General features: G+C 39.1%; 1 protein-coding gene across 1 annotated transcript in view; it reads right to left on the bottom strand.

Moving 5' to 3' along the window:
* Positions 1–9,506: 9,506 nt before the first annotated feature.
* The window catches only part of GRM5 (glutamate receptor, metabotropic 5), a gene marked incomplete at its 5' end in the record, with an annotated part of 42,174 nt that continues 30,194 nt past the window's right edge, over positions 9,507–21,486 (bottom strand). The window contains 3 exons of the mRNA XM_010081183.1: positions 9,507–10,329; positions 17,851–18,012; positions 19,569–19,664. Coding sequence (XP_010079485.1) covers positions 9,507–10,329; positions 17,851–18,012; positions 19,569–19,664 — 1,081 coding nt within the window. The remainder of the gene's footprint in view (positions 10,330–17,850; positions 18,013–19,568; positions 19,665–21,486) is intronic.

Genomic DNA, 21,486 nt, shown 5'->3' with positions numbered 1-21,486 from the left:
GGGCAAGAATGTCTGTTTATTTTTTTTAAAAAAAAAAAAAAAAAAAAAAAGAAGACTAAAATGTAAGACTTGGCTTATAAGCAAACAAACAAATAAAAGCAAATGGTAGTTTTGAGCTGAACTTTCCTGAAAAAAAATGTAAATAAATCACAAAGGTCTCTGCATATGTGAAAGAAACCTAGTCTAATTCTTTTGCCATAACAAATGTCTCATGGACTCCACTGTTGTTTGGTCTTAACCTTCTACAATAGGAAAACAAGTTATTAAACAGCCCCTGAACAGACACAAAGGCAGATTGCTGTTCTTAAAATTCCAGCCTTGTTCCCAAGGTTCATCCCTGCTGTGAGCAGAAGGAGGATGGGCGAAAGAAAGGAGCACCCAGTCCATGTATTAGTTCAGCTAACTGGGGCCTAGGGGAGCCGTGAACTTGCTTATCTACTCTTGTCATGTTTTAGCTCCCTTAAGGACAATTTCACCTGTTTCTGTTTCATAACCTAGGCAGCTGAAATGGTGTGAATCTGTTCAGGAGGAGCTTTTCAAAAAAATAACCTCCTACACTGAAAACAGAGATTTTTTTTTTTTTTTTTTTTAATGTAGGAACATGTCAGCACTGGCAGTAAGGCTACTCTGGTATCAGGTGGCATTGATGGACCAATGTCTTGGTTTCAGCTGAAACAGAGTTAATTTTCCTCACAGTAGCTAGTGTGAGGCTGTGTTTTGGATTTCTGCTGAGAAGAAGGCTGATAGCATCCTGATGTTTATAGCTGCTGCCAGGACAGTCAAGGACTTTTCAGCTTCTCTGCTGTGACGGTGTCTGCAGGGGCAGGAGAAGCTGGGAGGGAGCACAGCCCCAATTACTAGCCTAGGATTTGACCTTAGGTTTAGAATTGAGACCCAAATTGGCCAGTAGTCTGTTCCATATCTTGCCCATCATGCCCAGTATATAGATGAGGCTTTGTCTGGAGCTTCTCTCTTGCTCTGGGTTCTCTCCCTCTGGGTCACCCCTCTCTCTCAGGGTCATCTCGGTCTCTCAGATGCTCAGGCTCCTGTCTCCATTCTGGGATTGTGGTTTTGGGACTCTCCCTACTCTGGGATTGTTAGCTGGGAATGGGCTGAGACTTGGTCATTGGGTGGTGAGCAGTTGCACTGTGTGTCAGTCATTTGTATATTTGTACATATTAGTATTATTATAGTCGTTATTATTTTAAATATTATTGTAGTTTAGTTATTAAATAGTTTTTATCTCAATCCACTAGACTCTTTTCCCTTCATGCTTTTAATTCTCCTCCCCATCCCCAGGAGGGGGGAAGAGGTAAGCTGAGTGAGCTGTGTTGTAGTGTTTTGCTGCCAACCAAGTAAAACTACAGCAAGCAAACATGAAAGAAAGATCATACTCCAGACAGACAGAGACATTAGACTCCAAACCTTTCAAGAAATTGAGCTTTTGCTTTTCTTATCACTAAGTTCATGGTATTTCTGAAGGCATATAGTGGAATTGTACCCCTCTCCTTTTATGTAAGTGCTGATTTGTGATTGAATCTGGGATGGGAGGTTTTAGTGTACTAGTTTCTGCAGGTCATTATACTGTAGTCATAATTGAAACTCAGAAGAAACAGAAGTGAGATGTGGTCAAGGAGCATGGCATAAATTAATTTTTCTTGCAAATAAAAAAAATTGGATGCAGTGTTCCAGAGAATACTTTAAAAAATATATTCTGCAATGAAGCGGGCTATTGGATATTGCTTTCAAAATCCTTGGCTCCAAAGTGCAATGTAGTTGCATTGTTTCTTTTGCTAAAACATTCTCCACCTAAAGCAATGTATTTCACTGAAACATCTGCGCTGAAATAATATACTTTGGGATGTGAACTTTTAGGTAGTTCAAAGACACAACGTGAATTAACATTATTTTTAACTGGAGATAGGCACTTTACCTGCTATTGTGTTATGAAATTATTCCCTTTAATTCTTCAACAGCAAATAAAACAAATCAGCAGTCTCTCTGGAGATGTGTTTAGAAAATAGTGTGCATGATAATCTTTTATCTGAGGGCTGCAATTCACCTTCTGCTCTTCACTGCACGCAGTGCAATTATTCCAGATTCATGCCAGTATTAGATCAGATTTTAGAATGGGATCGAGAGGATTTCTAAATAGGGAGGTTGGGGTTTCTAAGGGGGGTTTGTTGGTTTGGTTTTGATGGAGTTTTTTTGTTTGGTTTGGGGTTTTTTTCCCAATTAGCAAGGAAAGTAAAACAAAATCTATTTGAGGTAAGGCATCGATTTTTGGGGGTGACAATGGCAGAGCACTAGAAACCAAACTATTAAAGGATATAGAAAATTTTCCTAGATGTTCTGTTCAAGATTAGATGTGAACCTGCAATGGTAGGAGCAATGCGGTTTCTTATAACAGCTATAAAAATAACGCTTTGATATATGAATTCTCAGCTCAGCAGCTGTGTTTTCTGTCATTCAAGACTAGATTGTTATATTATTTCCTCTCAACCTGAAAATCCATATATGCTTCATCAATGAGATTGTGTTTATTCCAAAAGAAAAAGATCAAACTCTGCTAGAATGGTATGTAACTATTACTTATGGCTGTAAAGTTAATACTTTAAAACAACAAAGAGAAAAAAATATCATTGAAGAGTTTGTGTGTGGGCACACTTGATTTGCAGAAAAATGCACTGAAAACATAGCTGTATTTCAGAAAAAAAAAATCCAGTTTTCAATCATATCACAGAATTGTTTTAATACTGTTCAAAAAGTACCTGACTCTACATAAACACCAACTATAACATGATGTAGACAATCGCGAACAAGCAAATGTATTTTTCAATGCTAAAATAAATTACATTTGTACAGATAGAAAGCAAAAACAAAGCTGATAAAAATGTCTTTTATGAAAAATCATTTTCAGTTCACATCAAAATAATTACATTCTCTAGTTTTTAATAGTATCAGCAGCAACAACATAAAAAGAACAAACGCTCACAGAATGTTTGAAACCAGTTGTTCATAAGTTATTAGCAAATTAAAAAAATAATTACAAGCACTTGTAGCCCACACAAATCTTTTAGAATTGGCACCGTCTCTCTAAAACATCTATATTCTATATAGATTTCTAATTACAAATACCACCAGCAGCTGCCATATAATCCTATTAGTACATGTAATATACATAGTATATTTGTTCCCATTTGGCAGATTGGAGTGACTTAATGATTATTGTTTGTTTGTACTATCATTACTCAGATGAGACAAAACCAGCCATATACACCAATTCATCACCCAAATGATTTTTTTACTTACCTTTATGCTTCACTGGTCTGTATCTTTTTTCCTTTTCACAGTATAAAATTGTAAGTGGCAATTGCACAGATTTGAACAGAGGGTATAATAATAAACCATAACAAAAAAAAAGTTAAATCAGGTAATTTAACTGAAGTCTTTAATACGTGCAGTGCACACTGAAATGGGCAGCAGATTAATGATTTTATTGTTTGTGGAGGGTATTGACTTCCTTTTATGAGATTCATGAAACTGCCAGAAAACAATGACCTGTTTCTTATTTTTGAACATGTTCTCTCACATCCCTTAACACATTTAGTCAAAGTACGATTTTCCCATTGGGATATCTGCTAGAATAGCAACGATTAAGAAGAATGGTGGGAAGGTACCATTCACCAAGCCTATCAAGTTGCTTCAAGAAGGAACCTAATAAAGTACATCTGCTGCTCGATTCAAAAGAAAGTGGGAAGAACATCCTGTCTTTATCATTCTCTGCTGAAGCAAATAGCCAAGATCGAGTCTTAGTTGGCTACTATCAAACTTTGGTTTTTGTTACATGGATATTAATCAGGAGTGATTCCATTGATCTCAGTAGGTTAAGGGCCAATACCTTTAAAGGACTTCAGCACTTAAATTTATGCAGTGCAATACCTTTTGTTTTTTACTATTTAGCTCTAGCACGAAGACCAGAACCCTTTGTTAAATGTCTAACCTTATGGTGAAGTTTGGAAAGCAATGCAACAAGGAAAGAGATGTCTGAGATTACTCTACTTGAGCCGGTATGGAAATGCAATGTTCAGAAAACACTACTTTTCATCTGGGACCCATTTCTGGACCTGGCTATACTTTTTGTTTCAAAGATAGATCATCTTTGGGAAAAACATCTGGAGGAAAATGAAATGAGTTCCTTTTTTTCTGCAGTCTCAGAGGAGTGGGAACCCCAGGTTTAATTCCTTCACCTATCCAAGAAGACTCAGCCTCCTCCTTTCCACAGAGGGGTCTGAGAACTCCAGGTGGAAGACAAGATGGTTACAGACACAGAAGTAAGGAAGGGCATCCTCCACTCTTTTCACTAAAGCACTTTTCAGGGAAGTATCTAGGGTTTTTTTTCAGACAATACATATCACAGAAAAAATGTCTCCACTTCTTTGTAGTTAAAATACTCATTTGGTCCCTGCTCAGAAGATTTTTGAAGTATTTTATATTAAATGGACATATACCATCCCTAATTACATCAAGTGTATGTCCTATCAGGGTGCAGAGTAGCTGTTCCTTTTCTTTCTGGAACTCTTGAATTTGTTTCCATCTTGTGAAGTTACCTTAGGGAGGTGAACAGAAGGTTCCTCAACACAGAGTCATTAGAGCACTTTCCAACCAGGAGGGAGATTTCAATCACCTCTGGCAGTGGCTGGGTCTGAATTTGGGTCTCTCACCTTCTGCCTGACTGCTCTAACCTCAAGGCTATTGTAAAAAGAGCAGCATAACCGGACCCACAGCCTTAAAACAAAGGATGATTTCTACTCCATTTTGTAGGGAGTATGATCCTTTTGGCCTATGTGCTGTGCGCTCTATGTACACATGCATGGGATATACAGGGATTTAACCTAGGAACCATTGTTTTCTGGATCCCTGATGCATTTTACCATGAATTAGGTGCAAAGATCCTTAGATGTATCAAGATCAGGGGAGTTCTGGCCGTATGCAGACATATAATACTGGCTGCCTGAGTAAGGTGGCAGTTGAATAGCGGTTTTAAAATTGCATTTTAAGTGTAGGTATTAGATTCTGCTGTAATCCAAACTTTAGGAACTGAAGTCCTTTTTGGGATCAGCCCTGACACTGGTCTCTCTCACCTCATAAATGATGTATTAAACTGAACAGCAAAGTTTCTCACTTTCTGGTACATAATTTACACCCATAGCTATGCTGACTTTCAGTCTGGTCTTGGTCTCTCTAAAGAAAACATCTCCAGGTGAACTCCACTATCATTCAGAGTCTGAATTATAGATTGTCCTTTCTGTTTACTCTCTTTGGGAATCTTATTCTCCCAGTTTTTGATCACAAAGTTCTCCTTTTGCAGACACAGCAACTGAATAAACATCCAAGCAAGCTAAGATTTTTTTTTTTTTTTTGCTTTTAAAACTTTTAACAATTATTTTTTGATTACCATTTAATTTTTAATTCATTTTGTATCTGGAAATCAATGGAAGAAGCCAGCACCTTGTGATCAACCAGGCTCCCATGAATGAACAGCAAGTGCTTTGTGGACCGTAGTCTAAAAATCTCTGGTCTAAGGTATCTGTATGAGTCTAGGCACCAAATGTTCAGATAGAAGTACAAGGAAGCACATCTCCAAAGTCATGCAATTATTCTTCAGAGCCAATTAAAAAATACAGTTCTTCTTCAGTATTGCTAACTCTTCTTCCCAACTGGCCTGCCAGAGTGATTCACTTTATTTCAAAAGCACAGTTTCCAGAGGAGGTTACACCTTCACTCTTCAGAGTTGGCCTCAAGCACAAAAGAAACAAGTGTTTTTCCAAGGTCCCTGTGGTCAAGAATGACAATAGTTTCAACTCCTTTAACTCCCTTTCTGGCAGCAGCACTAAATTAGAAGGCAATTTCAAGCCATTCGGTTGGTACTTGCACATTCTTTAGTTAGATTGGAAAGTGTTCATGATTGTAACCTTTACTTCTATGGCTGAAAACCCCTGCCTTTATATCTTAATGTCCTAAGCAGAGACTAGCATACAAACAGAATAATGAAATAATAATGTCTGTCATTCATAATTTTCTTTTTTCCTGTGTCAAACCCACTGATTTAGTACTTGCCAGCCTTGCAGATCTCCCACTGGGCTCATTTGAATTACTACTGCAGTCATTATATAACTGTTGTCTTCTTCCTCAAAAATGCTTTCCTCCCTTTGATGAAATCCAAACATATCATACAAGGTGACATTGGTGCATTCCAGCCTGTACAATTAAAATGGATTCTGCCTTCTTTAAATGCCACTAAGGCTGACATACCTTTCATTAAACATAGACAGACAACAGAGAGGTACAGCCTCAGCAGGGTCCATCCTTGATTCCTTGTTCAATTAAAAGTTCTGCTGTGGCTAATGGACATACAAAAGATGTATGACTCCTCCCAAAGTGAGAGTGAGAAGTATTTAAATTGGGATTATGTAACATTAGCATTTTGGTCTTTTAAAATACGTATTCAGGTGTTAGATTGAGGGTTTTTTGTGCATGTGTTTGTGTGCCCATGTATGCACACACACATATATATCATCTTGGTAATTATATCTGAAAGTTGTCAAGAAGCTCAGAGCTATGGTTATGGCCAGGATTGTGCAGAATTGCAATTAGAGAGCACAAGAGGTATATTTATGCTGAGTCATGGTTTGACAGATTCTATTTCTCACACCTTTTTACTGTTTTTAGGAAAAGATTTTTACATCTGTCTGTATAATACTTATTTCCACTGTTGATTATTTTGCAGTGTGGTGAAGCCCACAGATTGTAGCAAGAATACATTAATATTAAGTGTCCACCAACATAAGAAAAGACTACAAAAATGGGAACCTAAAAGGCTAGGTAAAGATCAAGGTGGAGAATATTCTAGCAAGGACATTGGTCAACAGCTTAAGGTATAAGAGAACAGACAGTAATAGAATCCCTTTGAAATTCACATTACCTATCTCAGTACACTCCGTATATATCAAAACAATATTGCACTGATGGGAAACATATATTATCATGTAAGTCTTCCATGAACAATATTTAAGTGGTCTAGACTCCCTAAATGGGAATGTTTGTGTCACAGACTGATTGGACACGACCTTCCCTTAAATGTGGGTTGTAACCTGGGAAAGAAGATACTTTATCCTAAAGACATGGGCATCTGGGGGATGATGAGACATACTAGTACTGTGAACCAGGAGGGCAAAACCAAGCTCTGGTCTTGAAACCGGACAGCTGCACAGAGCTGAGTGTGCACTAATCAGTCATGTGAGGAGGCAAGAACTACATATAAGCAACAAGGACCTACAGTCATGACTTGGTCCATCTACCTGCCTTCTGGAGTAGAGCTGTTTTGTGACCTGCTGGTTCATGCTATAGGCATAGGTAGTAAGTGACTGGACCTGGCAAAATAAGCATGCTGTTGGATAACACTGCCTTGTACGGGATGTACAGAGTCACTAGAATATCTGTGTGAGGTGCTAGCCTGGATTCAGTTGGGTATTATCTTTTTTTAATATTGTTGAGCAGCAAATTGAGGTGCAGCACATAATGGTGAAACTAGCTTCCTGAAGGAACATAAAATGCTCTTTGCTAAAGTACATGAATGTGCTTTCATCTTTTTTTTATTTGTTTGTTTGATCAAATATTTGCTATTTTGGACATGGGGGAGGAAAAGGGGGTATGAATTTTGATTACAAAATATTTATTATCTTTGAAGAAAAAAGATCTAAAAGTTTTGAAAATTAAACATAACAGCCTTATTTCAAGGCTCCTTTCCATGAGGCTGTCTTCTATATAAGGCTACATCAACTCAGCTTTGAATTGAAATACATCTCTCACCTCTTCATACTATACTTAAATAAAATAAAAAAAAAAACCATAAAAGTTTGGCACCTGAGGACAACTACGTCATGAAGGAGAGAGCCAATACAATGTGCGTTCAGGGCCTGACTTACAAGTTCTATGTAACTACACCTATCAAAAATTATTTAGCTTCTATTCAAACTTTAAAACTCTTCCCTGCCTGTATTAAAAAAGTGTTGTGACAGTATGAAGTGCATTAAACTGTACTGCCTTGGTATAGGAAAAAAAATATGAGGAATCCCCTTGCTTCTTCTGTGAGTTGCTAAGAAACAAAGACTCTGTTGGTTCATATCTCATTAGGTCTTCTCTTTTTTAGCCTTTACTCTGTATTGCTTTGAAAGTTTTTTTTTTTTTTGTCACAGTTCATAGCTGCAAGGCATCAGCAGCTACATAAAGTTAAAATTTTTGCTTACTAAAGAGTAGCTAAATCACCTCTAAGCAGATTTTGACACAGGGTTTTTTTCCCGATATATGAATTATGATTACGACAAACTTTCCACTGACAGTTAGCATTCATCATAATCCAGATTGGTCTCCTAGAATCCTGTCATTCAAAGTCTGGAGAAAATCCTTAGGGTGTTTACCTGTTCCTTACAAGCAAAGACTGTGGGAGCCCAAATAAGTATTTTAACTGGCAATGTTAGCATAAGAATGTCCATAAAAATGTGTTAATTTCAGTAGGGAGTGTGGCTATAATATAGCTCCATAGTGCTGCTAGAAAGAGAATATTCACCTCAACAACTTGCCCTGATAAGGGAATTACAAAACAGTACTCCAGAAAATATTTTTTTGCTACTTCATTATTAGTTGGCAACATGGTGAAATAGTCAGGAAATCTTCCTCAGGTTTTGTTGAGTGAAGGTGAATCCAATGTTAACAAATCGAATTTTTGATACTGATAGAAGAGGATTTCATAAACAAATGTGTAGGTTGAGAAGTCACTTGTAAAGCCCTCCGTATTGCAGTCACTCACTGCAAAGCCTCAGCTTAGTGTTGTCCACGTGTAACGTATCACGGACACAATATGCTTCAGCAAAAAGTTTGGTTGTTATTGAACATACATTACTGCTTTTTGAGATCTTCATAGAAAAAAAAAAAGAAATAAAGCTCGACAGGTTGGTCCCAGATTTGAGTCTATTAGAAAATGTACATTCAATGTTTGGTCTTCTATTCTTGATAAAAGATCAAGATTCACTTCTGGGTAAGGAATCAGAGTAAACAAACAAACCATTGTACAGTTGATTACAATCGTTCCCCCCCTGCCCTGTATATTGTACACACGGTTCATTGTAATACTAAAGCAAAGCACTTGGTATGTAACTGATTTAACAGACTCCTTATAAGCCCTCAAAAATAGATTCAGTGTTTCTGAAAAGCCCATGTTTTTTTAAGGCCACGATAATCTGCCAAGATTAATTTTGTCTTTAAAACAGCATGATTAATCTGATGTTTCCACTTGTCAAGTAACTCCTCTTCTTCCTCTCCGTTTCTCACAAGATGACCCAATGCCTCTCACTCTATCCGCGTGAACACCGGAGATCTTGAAGTCTTGGCTGTCGCCTCACTACTTGCTTGTAGTTGTTGAGATCCAACATTGTCTTGAACTACATTCACAGCGAAGAAGAACTTTGAGTATAATCTCTGATGAGGAGCGTGTCATACTTTGGGGAGGATGGGATACAGAGGGCTGATTCAGAAACCGGAGAGCTGGGAGATGCACTTCCAGAATCAATGGAGTCTCTAAAAGGAGAAGGAGGAGTTAAAGCTACCAACTCCTCAAGGTCTTGCTTGGTTGATGGGGTCTCTGAAGTGCCTTCTTTGACGCTGCCGTTGGAAGGTTTCCTAGCTGACTGTGAAGCGCCATTGACTTCAATGGCAGGAAGCGGTTGGATCTCTGCAAATGTGGTCATTGTCGTAGGGAGCTGGATTTCCCGTGGGATCAGGTATGAAGAGCAGAGAGGAGTGGCCACCATTGTCCCTGGAGTGGCTGTTGAAAGCATCATAGAGTTCAGCTCACTGATATTGGCTGTAAAGCGAGTAACCACGCTACTGATCTGCTCCATGAGGGAGCCTTGAGAGGAGCTACTTCGCTGAGGAGGCTCTGACTGGAAAGTGGGGGCATCGTCTTCTGTTCGGCTAACGGAGGCAGTTCTGTGGCTCAGGGTGCTGATAGGCGAGGGAGTTTGTGGTCGGTACTGAGCTGGGTATTGCTCTTCTGCTTCGGAAACATCGTAAAGCGTTTTGGCACTGGCCTCAGGAAATGTAGCACTGCTACTGTGTCGGCTACTATCTGTGCTTTTAGAAAAAGGCTTGATCACTGCAGTTTGATTGGGGTTCTCTTTTTTGTTGATGTGGATTGACAACCGCTGCCAAAGGTGTGCTCCTCTGCTGCTTTTCTCGTTCTGGGCCCAGGAAACTGACTTCCCATTAGAGCTGTAAACAGAAATGAGATAAGCTGGTAACTTGCATCAAAGTTAAAAATATAATTGCTGCACCTATATCACGGGTATGTGGTATCCCAGAGCTTAAATTAATCATAAAGCTGACTGTAATTTCATCTCTATCTGTGTCTATATCTATCTACTGCAATATATCTATATCTATCATTTACACCATCATTTATATGTTCTAGGAAAACAAGTGGAGTGTGCCAGCTCATTTCACAGGTCATTTAGACATCCAGCTGTAATCTGCTCTGTGCTGCTGTTGACACCTCTGTTGCTGCCCTCGGGACATAGGCAGTGTCTGTCTCGGGGCAGGGAGCAGCTTGATGGTTTCCCCTCTGTTGGACTGGGACTGTCGGACTCAGGGATGCATGGAAGAGTGAGGAAGAGGCAAATGATTGAAGGGAATAGATGAGAGACCTGGACTGGCTGGGTTGCAGGGAACAAAATGTATACTGGCCTGGAAGCATTCAGTAGTAAGGAGCTTGGTGTAGGGTGGTGGCGCAGGAATGCTGGTATGGGGCAGGGAGTGTAGACTGGGAGTTGGAGAAGCCTAGTCTGTTATAGCTGGGAAAAAAAAAATCTGTTTATATCCCAGTACTTGGAAGTACTGGAGCAATATTCAGAAGGAGGTCGTGGGAGGAGAGACAGTTCTAATGGGTGACCTCTTCTTCACCAAGGTACTTGGTAAGTTAGCCACCAGTAGCTTAAAGAAATTATTTTTTTAATTACAGGTCAGCTCAGAGAATAAAACTATATTCCTAGTAGGAAAGAAATAATGGACAAGTTATGCAAGCAGCTCTTCATGGTGACCCGAGTTTGGAGATAGCAATAAACATTTTCCTGCAAAACGAGCCCTCTTAGGGTAATTTCTCTTCAGATCCCGTCATACCCTGCTCTTTGTCAAAGCTGCTTATTTTTCTACCTAAGGAAAGCCAGCTGTGGCACTTATAAACACATAGCATGAAACCACTCCTTTCCTTTTCTATTTTCCTTAGTCTGATGAGCTGGTGTTTATACACACATTAACCTGTAGTTCTCGAGGTTAAGAAAGACCATTAGAAATATATCGTAGCTGAAACAGACAATGACTCTGAAATTATGTCAACAGGAAAAACATAGTCTCCACATACGAATAAGCATGGTCTGGGTATAAAATGCAACAGAACTTTAAAAAATTCATTTTGGTTTCCAAAACATTTGCTACAGCCATTTAGGATTTTGGAAAGGCAACCACATCAGAGACCCTGGCAAAATATCACAAATGTGTTGTTTGTTTGTTTGCTTTTTAAGCCTGAAATAGATAAACTCACACATGTTAGCCTGCAGTGTAACAGGTTGCAAGACACACAGTTTACTAAACACAGATGACTTTATACCAGCCTTCATGAGGAGGCTTGCCATTCATTATCAGTTTAATAGCTCTTCCAGTCATCTAAAAAAAATAATTGTGTGCTGAGTGTAAACAAAACGTTCTTGTGGGTTCACATCCACAATTACATTACACAGAATTACGATGGATCATGTAACACAACATACGCCAACACCTTTCCCCTTCGAAAGCAGCACGACAGAATCCAGCAGACGAACACGATGTAAATCAGTGGGTATTTTAAGAGGGGCTAAGCTGAGCATATAAGGGCACACCTGCAGTGATCACCAGGCTGTTATCTGGATCTTGGAAGTTAACTGTTATGCACCTACCCCCAAAATGTCAGGTGGAGCAGCTGCTGGCTTTTAACTTGCTGTCTGTTTGCTGTACCTCAGGAAAAACCAAATCTAACTTGTAGCACTGATCACTTGGACTCTGCATCTCTGTGGATGTGATTCCAAGTTGAACAGGAGCTGGCACTAAAGTCTTCCAGAGGAAAATGTTGCCTCTGAAGATGGTGTGCTCCTGTCACTGGAGCTTGTACCTGGTGGGTGTTGAGAACTGTTTGAGAGCCCTGGCTCCTTGGTCATGCTGAGTCCTGAGCTCCACGGGAGCTCAGTGCCACCAGCAGGAGCAGGATTTGTATCTGTTGGGAGGTGAGATCTTGCCCCTACTTCTGGTATGGCAACCATGAGACCCTCTCCGAGCTCCTGCTGAGCTTGAGCTGGACCAGGAGGCTGGGTGAGCTGGCACTTGTCACTGTGATCTGGCAGAAAGAGAGGGGCTGATTCCAGTCCTGGATGTCCTGCCTGGTGGGGTCTCTTAACTCCTGCTGAGCTCAGAGCTCAGAGGGGTCTGTGACAGACCTGCCTGCCACAGAGGTGAAATAAATGCCATTAACATGATTAGCCAATGCAAATAGAAGCATTTACCTGAAGAAAGAAGTATATTCTAGCGTCTCTCCTGACTTCAGGCACTGCCTTAGTACAGTTGTTCCAACCCTGTGGCTTTAAGTGTGTACAATGAGCACTGAATGCATGCAAACATTTTCAGTTGGCTGAAGGTTGGGCTGTAAGAGGTTCTGAAGGGAATACATCACAACCTTCCTGGTCACTGTTCGGGAGACAATTATTGAGGAGGGAATGTGATATGAGGCTGAGGACCCCGGGGAAAGGAAAAGGATGAAATCTGGGAATGTGTCCAGCCCTTGGCAAGGGCAGCTGACAGTTAAATCTTCAATGGAGCAGCTGTCACAAGACCCCCAGTATCCCAATTTGGTTTTGGGTCAGTCTGGGCTGATTCGCTCGTTTACTCTCTTTGCACTGTGACCAAAAGTAATCAAGCTCTATGTGTGGCTCTCATGGAGATGCTGGGATCCTAAAGGAGACCCAGTGGCTGTTTAATGTAAATTTTGTGTGAATTCATTACAAATTCCTTGATATAAAAAAATGAATAGGAAGCAAGCAGCGATTTATCAGTAAGAAATGAATTCAATAGACAAAATTCCAGCAGTTTGCCCAGCAATAATTGGAAATATTAGAAGTAATATAACATGCACTTAATCATGCTACACCTACTTACTACAAAGTCAACCCTGGGTTGAGGTGTGCAATCATTTTTCACCACTGTGAAAGGAACACCACTTGCTTTCACGTATTGATATGAATCTGGGTTACAGGTAAATTCCAGTAACACTACTCTAAGATTCTGCTCTAACTGCATTTTGCTACTCTGTCAAGTTATCTGGAAACCACTGCAATGCACACAATTTAAAAATAGAGAAATATAGATCAGAGATATAGACTATGATGTCTATTAATGGTATTGCTTACATTTATTATGCCCAGCTTTGCCCTGACTCTTTGATGAGGGGGAACATTAGGTCAGTGAAATCTTAGAGTTTTCTTGCAAATAGATTTGGGCTCCCTCACATGAGAACAGCAGAATTATGCTTTTGAGCTCCCAGAGGAATTCCACTGCTATGTTTGGCTGAATACAGGTTTTTCTGAATACACCCCCATCCCTGAAGGTGTTCAAGGCCAGGCTGGATGAGGCTTTGAGCAACCTGGTCTAGTGGAGGGTGTCCCTGCCCATGGCAGTTGGGCTGGAACTAGATGATCTTTAAGGTTCCTTCCAACCCAAACCCTTCTATGATTCTGTGATTCTACCCAACTCTGCTTTTCTGCTGACACATTGCACTGAGTAGAGCAGAGCAGAGCACAGGTTGTATCTGGAGAAGAGCAAACTCCAATCAATCAGTGACACAATTTCCAAACAAAAATTTTAGCAAAATACTTTTTTTTTTTTTTTTTTTTTTTGTGAAACAAAACCTTTTGCATGGCACATTTTTTGTTTTCTTTCACTATAGCTTAATTATATTCAGTTTTATGTATGAGAGGGGTTTTCCTCAGAACGGGTCATACTAATTGTTTCTCCAGTTTTTTACTAAAAGCTGCTTTGATTTTGATAGCTAGACTTTTTCCCAGCCTGTTAGACCTGCCATGGTATCATGTGTATAAAAAATGAAAGTGGTATAAACGAGAGAGCTTTTCAAGTCTCTGATGTTTCAAATATTTCCTCTACAGTTGTCCACTTGCTGACAGAATAGCAATTAGTATTGTTTCTCATTTTATTCCTTTACTTCATCTTTTTAGAGACATTGAATTTTTGTGTTTAGGGCTTTGTTCTATATTGATAAGGAATATTAACTGCTTTTTATCCCCTTAGATATTAAAAAAAAATGTTCCTCTCCCCTTACACGTTTGTTTTTGTTTTTTTTTTTACTATATAAAATATATCACTTTGTCTTTTCTTTTGGTTGAAGTAGCAGAAGTTTCGTTTCAGCATTTCTTGCTCTGTGGTATGATTTTCTATGAGATGGTGCATTGCTCTTCTTTAGCCAGATGCTGCTAAAGCAACTGTGTTTTGTGAGGTCCTGCAAAATGCAGAAGTGAAACACAGGGGAAGGAACTGACAGTCACAGCAGCTGAAAACTCCCATATTTTAGCAAATGTGCCATTCTCATTAATTACCTGAAATTGCTAAAATTAATTCTGATGATGAGTGCCTAGAGACTAGTATTGGACAGTTACTGAAAGCATGTGTCATTTAAAAATAAGTCACTTATTCCCTTGTTAATATAGTTAAATTACATAAGAAAATCAGTTTAAAATAGTGAAATTTAATATTTTCTAAGAAATCTTAGAAGGCGTAGCTACATAATAATAGTCATCAGTGGAAACTGGCATACAAGGGGAACCAATAGAGATTAATACAAATATTTAAGGGAATTTTTTTTCTTTGTCACGTACCAATATCAGTGTCTGATTCCAGATTTGAAATGATACGACTGAAAACAGATACTCAACTATAACTTGATGGAGAACTGTATGATCTGTTTGCAACCTGTCTTCACATGAATGTAATAACAAATAATTGCAAATTCTTTAATTTATAAGTCTGTGCATGAAAGTTACTATTTCAGAACACTAGCCTAAATTTTCCTTAGCTAAATTTGGCAGCAAAGTTATGCTTAGATGTTCCAGTGGCTGAAGTAGAGTGTTGCATTCAAAATTGAAGCAATATCTTATTTTTTAAGAAAATGACATAGTTAAGTTATTGCTCCAACCCTGTGCAGACTAAACCTGTTTCTTGAGGACAGTCTTCTCCTGTCTTTAAGGGAGAATTCTTTCTGTCTTATCCACAGAAGCAGCTGGCAATGATAAGCAGGATAAACTTCTGTACTTAGTCCCTACAACTTTCTGCCAAGGAGAAATCTCAAAATAAATAACAAGTTCTTGTCCTTTTAGAGTTCTCTGCTGAAACCTTATTGAAGACTCAATGATGCAATTGCTCCACCCAAAAGGATCTGTGTGCTATCTGTAGGTTTAATTAAAACCTGACTCTTCATAAGGGGTGAATCTCTGCGTGTGTGCCTGTGATGCATGCAAGCATGAGTGCATGAGTATTTTGTTTCCCTAGTCTTGTCACCTGAGTCAATCTCAGATCAATGTACACCTTGATTGTAGCGACCCAAGTTCTTCATCCTTGGGAGAATGCAAATGCCTTGCAACATACTAAGAATGCCAAAAATGAAATAAGTGGTTTAAACGGTGAACTCTAGCATACTTGTATGAAAAAGCTGTGCATTCCCCTGGGACTCTAGGATAGTCTGGGTGACTGGCTGAAACTGGATGCAGAACTCTAAGGTGTCTAAACTGGGGCAGTTCTACCACTGTAATGCTTTGCATTGTTGCCATTTTTAATAGCTTTTAAGGAAACCTCTACATGCCTATATAATTGTTTCCCTGGTTGAAAGCCGCTTCTGCCACACACAGATAACCTGCTGGTGATATATCACTCAAGTCATTTAGCTTAAATTATTTCTGTGTTTCCTCTATGGAGATAAATAACAACAAAACACAAAAGGAGAATGATACAGGGCAAAAATTCATTTTGTCCTGTCCTGAGTTCTAGAAGTAGACAACATGTTTCACAATTATTTTTCAAAAAGACTTGTTTTCTGTTAACAACAGCAAGGGTGCTTATTTATATTACTCCGTGAACTGTAATCTGTTGATACCTCCTTTCCTCATAACAATCACAGCTGACATTTATATGAATAATAACTCTAATGCATAAGGACGAAAATAACGACAAAGTGAGAGAGAGCTGATGGACAGAAGCTTTGCCAATGACCTCCCAGTGCAGCCACCAGCAATGCTACTGCCGTGGCAGCTGTTTCAGCAGCATTCCTGGTTAGAACGGGATACAGTGTCTGGTATCTGAATGAAACTTTCTAGGACACCTATTATCATGACCCAAAATGCAAAAATTATTTTGATACCAGATGTAACTTTTTTTCCTCTGTTACTGTGACCTCACTGCAGTTGTTAAGTAAAGCAGCTAGTGCTGGGTTTTGCTTCTTGTCTGAAAAATGTCACTTCAAGCATCTCTGAACACACCTCCACTACACCGGAGAATCCTATTCACAGGACGGAGAGAGGTTAATCCCACTTCTCGAACTGTGAGTTCTGCTTCCCGATGCACAAACCTTTAAGATGCTTTCAACATTGCTTAGTGAATGTATTTTTTTCATTTTTTTTCATTGATAATTTGCTAAAGGTATGAAATGGAAACTGGGAAAAATAGGAATCACCAGCTTACCTGACCCTGAAATCAGGAAGGAAAAACAAAGAAGAGAAAGATTTAACTCTCCCATTTGTATCTCCAGAGTCAAGGGGTGATTTAAATTCTATCCTGTGCAAAGAGCAAACAACTGGAGGAATTTCAGGTGTTTGGCATGTCTGATAAATAGTTGTAGGGGTATTTATGCACATGGGACTTATCAGCAGAAAAATTACTCTTGTGAATTATTAAGTAGTTTCTTATTCCTTGCCTTTAATCAAATCAGAAATGTAAAATATGATGTAAGAAAAAAAAATGTTGTGATGCCTGCTTTGTGAAAGCTTCATGAAACATCCCATTCTATAATTGATTTTATCAGATATATGTGAATGATGCTCACAGGTGATGCAGGATGTAGTAACTTCTCCTAATCAGAAATAGCCTTACAAGGCACCCCATAGTGTACCCATTACTGCTATTTTTATGTCATTTTTCATTTTGAAAACTCCCAAGACATTTGTAAGACTAATGTACCCAGAAAGTTAGGCCCTAATGTGAAAAATATCCACACTAGGGTTGGAACACAAAAATAATATTCCACAAGGGATTTGAGAACATGAGCTGAACAATACTGCCCAGGATGAAATTGCACAGCATTTTTCAGACTGAAAAGGTTGTACGTGGGATTTGGTAAGTATCATGGGACCTCTTCATCCCGCAAGATGATGAGATTTTTTCATTATTCGCAGTCAGACCCCTGCATCTGTCTTTTTCCATCTGCACTTCATCCCAGTAACTTCTAGCACTGGTCTGGTACTTACTGAGACAGGTGAACAGCACCTACTTTCCTTTCTGCAACATCTATGTTCTCGCTGGGAGGTTCCCAGGCTATTCAGTGGCAACTCTATGAAATTTGACAAGGACCACTGGCCAGGACACTGTGGCTGGAGACAACAAAACACAGCCATCAAATGCAATTGCACTCTCTGTTAAGCAGCAGGTGTTCTTAACTGTTTGAGTAGGTCTTGCAGCTGACAGTCTTGCTGTGGAACTATTAGACTGACACAGTTTCCAGTCTTTTTGACTGTTAGGGCATCCTCTTTAACGGGAACCTTTTTCTCCTCTCTACTTGACTCAGATCGATTACAGTCTGGAATGCAAACAGATTCTTCACTGTGAAGATACAAAATATAAAAAAAAGAAGTTTTTCAAGTGTATATATATATGGCCAGGCAAAACAGAGCTGAATACTGTACAACAAAATACAGTTGTTTGACATTTACGTGTACTTTTATGCTCTTCAAAATTCTCTTATATAGTGACTCCAGATAGCTTTTAAATGAAGAATAAATATCACCAAAGGCCATGCAATGTAGAAAAAAAAAATTCCAGACAACACACAGACAAGAAACAGAATCCCAGCCAATGAAAAATAACAGGAGTGTATACATTTTGTCCAACACTCAGTGATGAATGTTCCTGATGTTACTTAAACAGCAGGAGTCCCTGTCCCCCGGGTGTGTGCTATGTGGCATTACAGTTGGTAGCCTCATGTGAAAGAGCGAATATTGTTGTACCCAAGGGGAACATAACACTGTGCGAGGGTTTCACTGGACACCCTCCTGCAATGATGAAATTCACCTGTGACGTGACACTTTTGGTCATACTGTGCTCTAAGGCTATGTTTATATATAGCTCACAGGGGTCTATAAGGAATGAGTAGATCTTTTACTAAATGGTAAACAAAACGCTTCTAACTTGTACTACAGTGTAACACAATGGTACAATGCTTATTAAGAGTATTGTTTCATGAAGGATTTATAACCATCTGTGACACATGTGGTTTATTCATTTATTAATGGAGATGTCTGGAGAAATGGATTTTCTGTCCTATGGGAGAGTTCAACATTTGCAAATCTGACTGGACTGAAAATGAGATGAATAGCTGAAATCTCCAAGTATTTAAGAGATTTAAATAGTTTGAAGTATTTCAATACAAAAACATCAAAATGGCCATATGGAAACAGTTTATCCTGGTAACTGAAAAAGTGTAGTATCTGCTATTCATTAAAACTGTAACATTGGTGTATAATGTTATCCAATATAATAGCCAAAACAAAATTGAAAATAAAGATCTAAATTAAATGAAATGGAGAAAGCTATGAAAAAGGTGTTCTGAGATCTGTTTAAAATGAGTTTGAAACCTTTCCTTAAAACCACTGTAAAACTTTCCGAGAAGATATTTTGATTGAGAAGAACCAACATTTTCATATTGAAAATGTTTTCATCAATCATTTTTTCTCTGCTCATTTTAAAAGCTCTTTTGATTAGACTTAATGTACCCCCTAATGTTAGTGGGACTGCCATTCCAGAGGGTTTCTGGAAGCTGCTTACTCCAAGTTTGAATGCTGCCTCTCTTCATCTGCTCTACTGGATTAATGAGTCAGGTGTAAAGTTTCTCCTCCCCAAAGCACCATATTATGACAACATCACACAGGACATGTGGTTTGGGTCACTTGAATGAACACGGTGTAGGACTTTTTGGTGGTCAGATGGAACATAGAAATCAGCAGTGGCCATGTGTTTTCTTTTTTCTTTTTCTTTCTAAACATAGTGTATGGGATGCACAGGAATTACAGACAGAGGATCTGGCCTGGCATTGCCCCAGGGCTGCTCCTCTTGTTCACAGACATATCACACTGCCCTAAGGCCACTTGCTGTTTGCTTACCTTGTCATTGTAGCTCTCCCACCATTCCCCATACTCCCTTTTGGGGTGAAACACTCTATTTCCGACTTGGGCGGGGCCAGTCTCCTGCCTTTGTACCTAATAAATCACGACAACAACAGGAGCAAACAGAAAGAAGTGATTGTGTGCTCAGCTTTCTGTGACAGCTGCTGTGCAAAAGGCCATGCACAGGAATGCTACTGTGGCAGTGGTGATGGACAGTGCAAAGCAGCCCATGGGAGCAGTGGAATAGCTGCATAAAATCCCCAACCTGTGCTAAAGCAAACAGGGCAATGCAGGAGAGGTGCTCACCATTTTGATACATATGAGGAGCTAAAAAATGCTACAGAATAGATAACACGCTTTTGTCCTTTTTAATAATTTTTAAACTTTTTAAAAATACTTTTTAAACTTTTGTCTTTAATATTTTTTGGTGTTAGACCAAAATGTTTGGCTGAGTAGTTTAAGGGAAACAGCACTTAAATTAACAATCAGTGAGAAATCAGCTGGTGGCCAAGTTCTCAATCCTAACGTTGTTTCTCGTCCTCCATTTCTGTAACACTTGACTTATTCCTTTGCTTGTCAAAGCAAGCACCAGTGTAGCTGATACCTTGGATGAAATTTGGGTGGGCTCACGGTTCATGTCGTGAATGGGCCTTTCTCTCTCCGTTAACAATAACAGGAGGCTAGATGACTGCTGAGATGTAGACATAAAGTCAAGTGAAATCAATCCCAATACTAGAGCCCACTGCAGCACTATAAATGTTTTAAATACCATACCTTGCACTTGGATGAAAAATTCACTTGGATAAACAGTTTGTTACTTGAGGATCTAGTTAAACCCTGGGTAGGATACCAACATAAGACCTGGTCATAATTTAATCTCTGAAGCACTTAATTGGGATGTGAGCATTAGAGAGGTCATATGCTGGCTCTCACCCTAATTATACAAATTCTTGTGCTAGGTGTTGAAATACCTATTTAAATGCTTTAATAAAATCTGGGCAAAGTGCCTGCAGATGTCTTCTCACAGAGTTTGTTATATCCCATTCCCGTGTGCTATGGGGTGCATTGTGGGTATTTAACACACTTGTGTGGGGAAGCCTGTACATTTTAACCCTGCTAACATTACAGAACAAATTACTTATTTATTGCCTGTCCATTAACCCAGGACATCTAGATAGCAAAAGGTACCTTGAAGAGAACAACCCTGTAAAAGAGAAATAACCTGAGTACACACAAAGTCAGGCTAAACTTTGGATGCAGCTGTAGCAGATCCTGAGAGGCAGTGTATATCACATAAATAACAGAGGAAGAAGCTTAGTGAATCTGAGAGTGAACCGGCGACAGTAAAATACGATGTGCTCAGTGCAGAGAAGTCCTTTCATTTAAAAATTATAACCTTACTGAAAGGAGGAACAACAGGAGATTTGAAGACTGGCTACCAAGGTTCTAAGGCAATCCAGAGTGTGGTATAAGCAGCGCTCCCAGATAGGCATGAAGCTTGCGCAGGACACATACATATTAAATGGAAATCGATTCCTAGAGCAGAGGAAGAAGTGGAGGGGCTTATGAGTAGATAAATTCACTGAAAAATATAAAGGAAGTCAAGCTGGATCATAAAAATTCAGTTAGGGTAGCCAGAGAGAAAGAGCAAAGAGAAAAGAACGTGTAGAAACTTGACAGGAAAGAAAACAAAATAAAGTTGAGGTGAGAGTGTTAGACATCAAAGAAATTAGAGTTTAGGAAGGAAACACAGTTACAATTAGAACTAATAAGCAAAAGAGGTACTCTGTGTTCAACGAGATGTAGGAAAAGTCAAGGTTAAGAGAAGGAATTTGGAGACTAAATGCTCACAACAAGCTGAACACTAAAAAGTAGCCAACAGAAGGAAACAAGAGGTAAGCATCCTTGGTGACTC

This window comes from Pterocles gutturalis, unplaced genomic scaffold (genome assembly GCF_000699245.1).
Source record: "Pterocles gutturalis isolate BGI_N339 unplaced genomic scaffold, ASM69924v1 scaffold11699, whole genome shotgun sequence".
NCBI lineage: Eukaryota > Metazoa > Chordata > Aves > Pterocliformes > Pteroclidae > Pterocles > Pterocles gutturalis.
The sequence above is the reverse complement of the archived record's forward strand: the minus strand, read 5'-3'. Positions and strand labels throughout refer to the sequence as shown.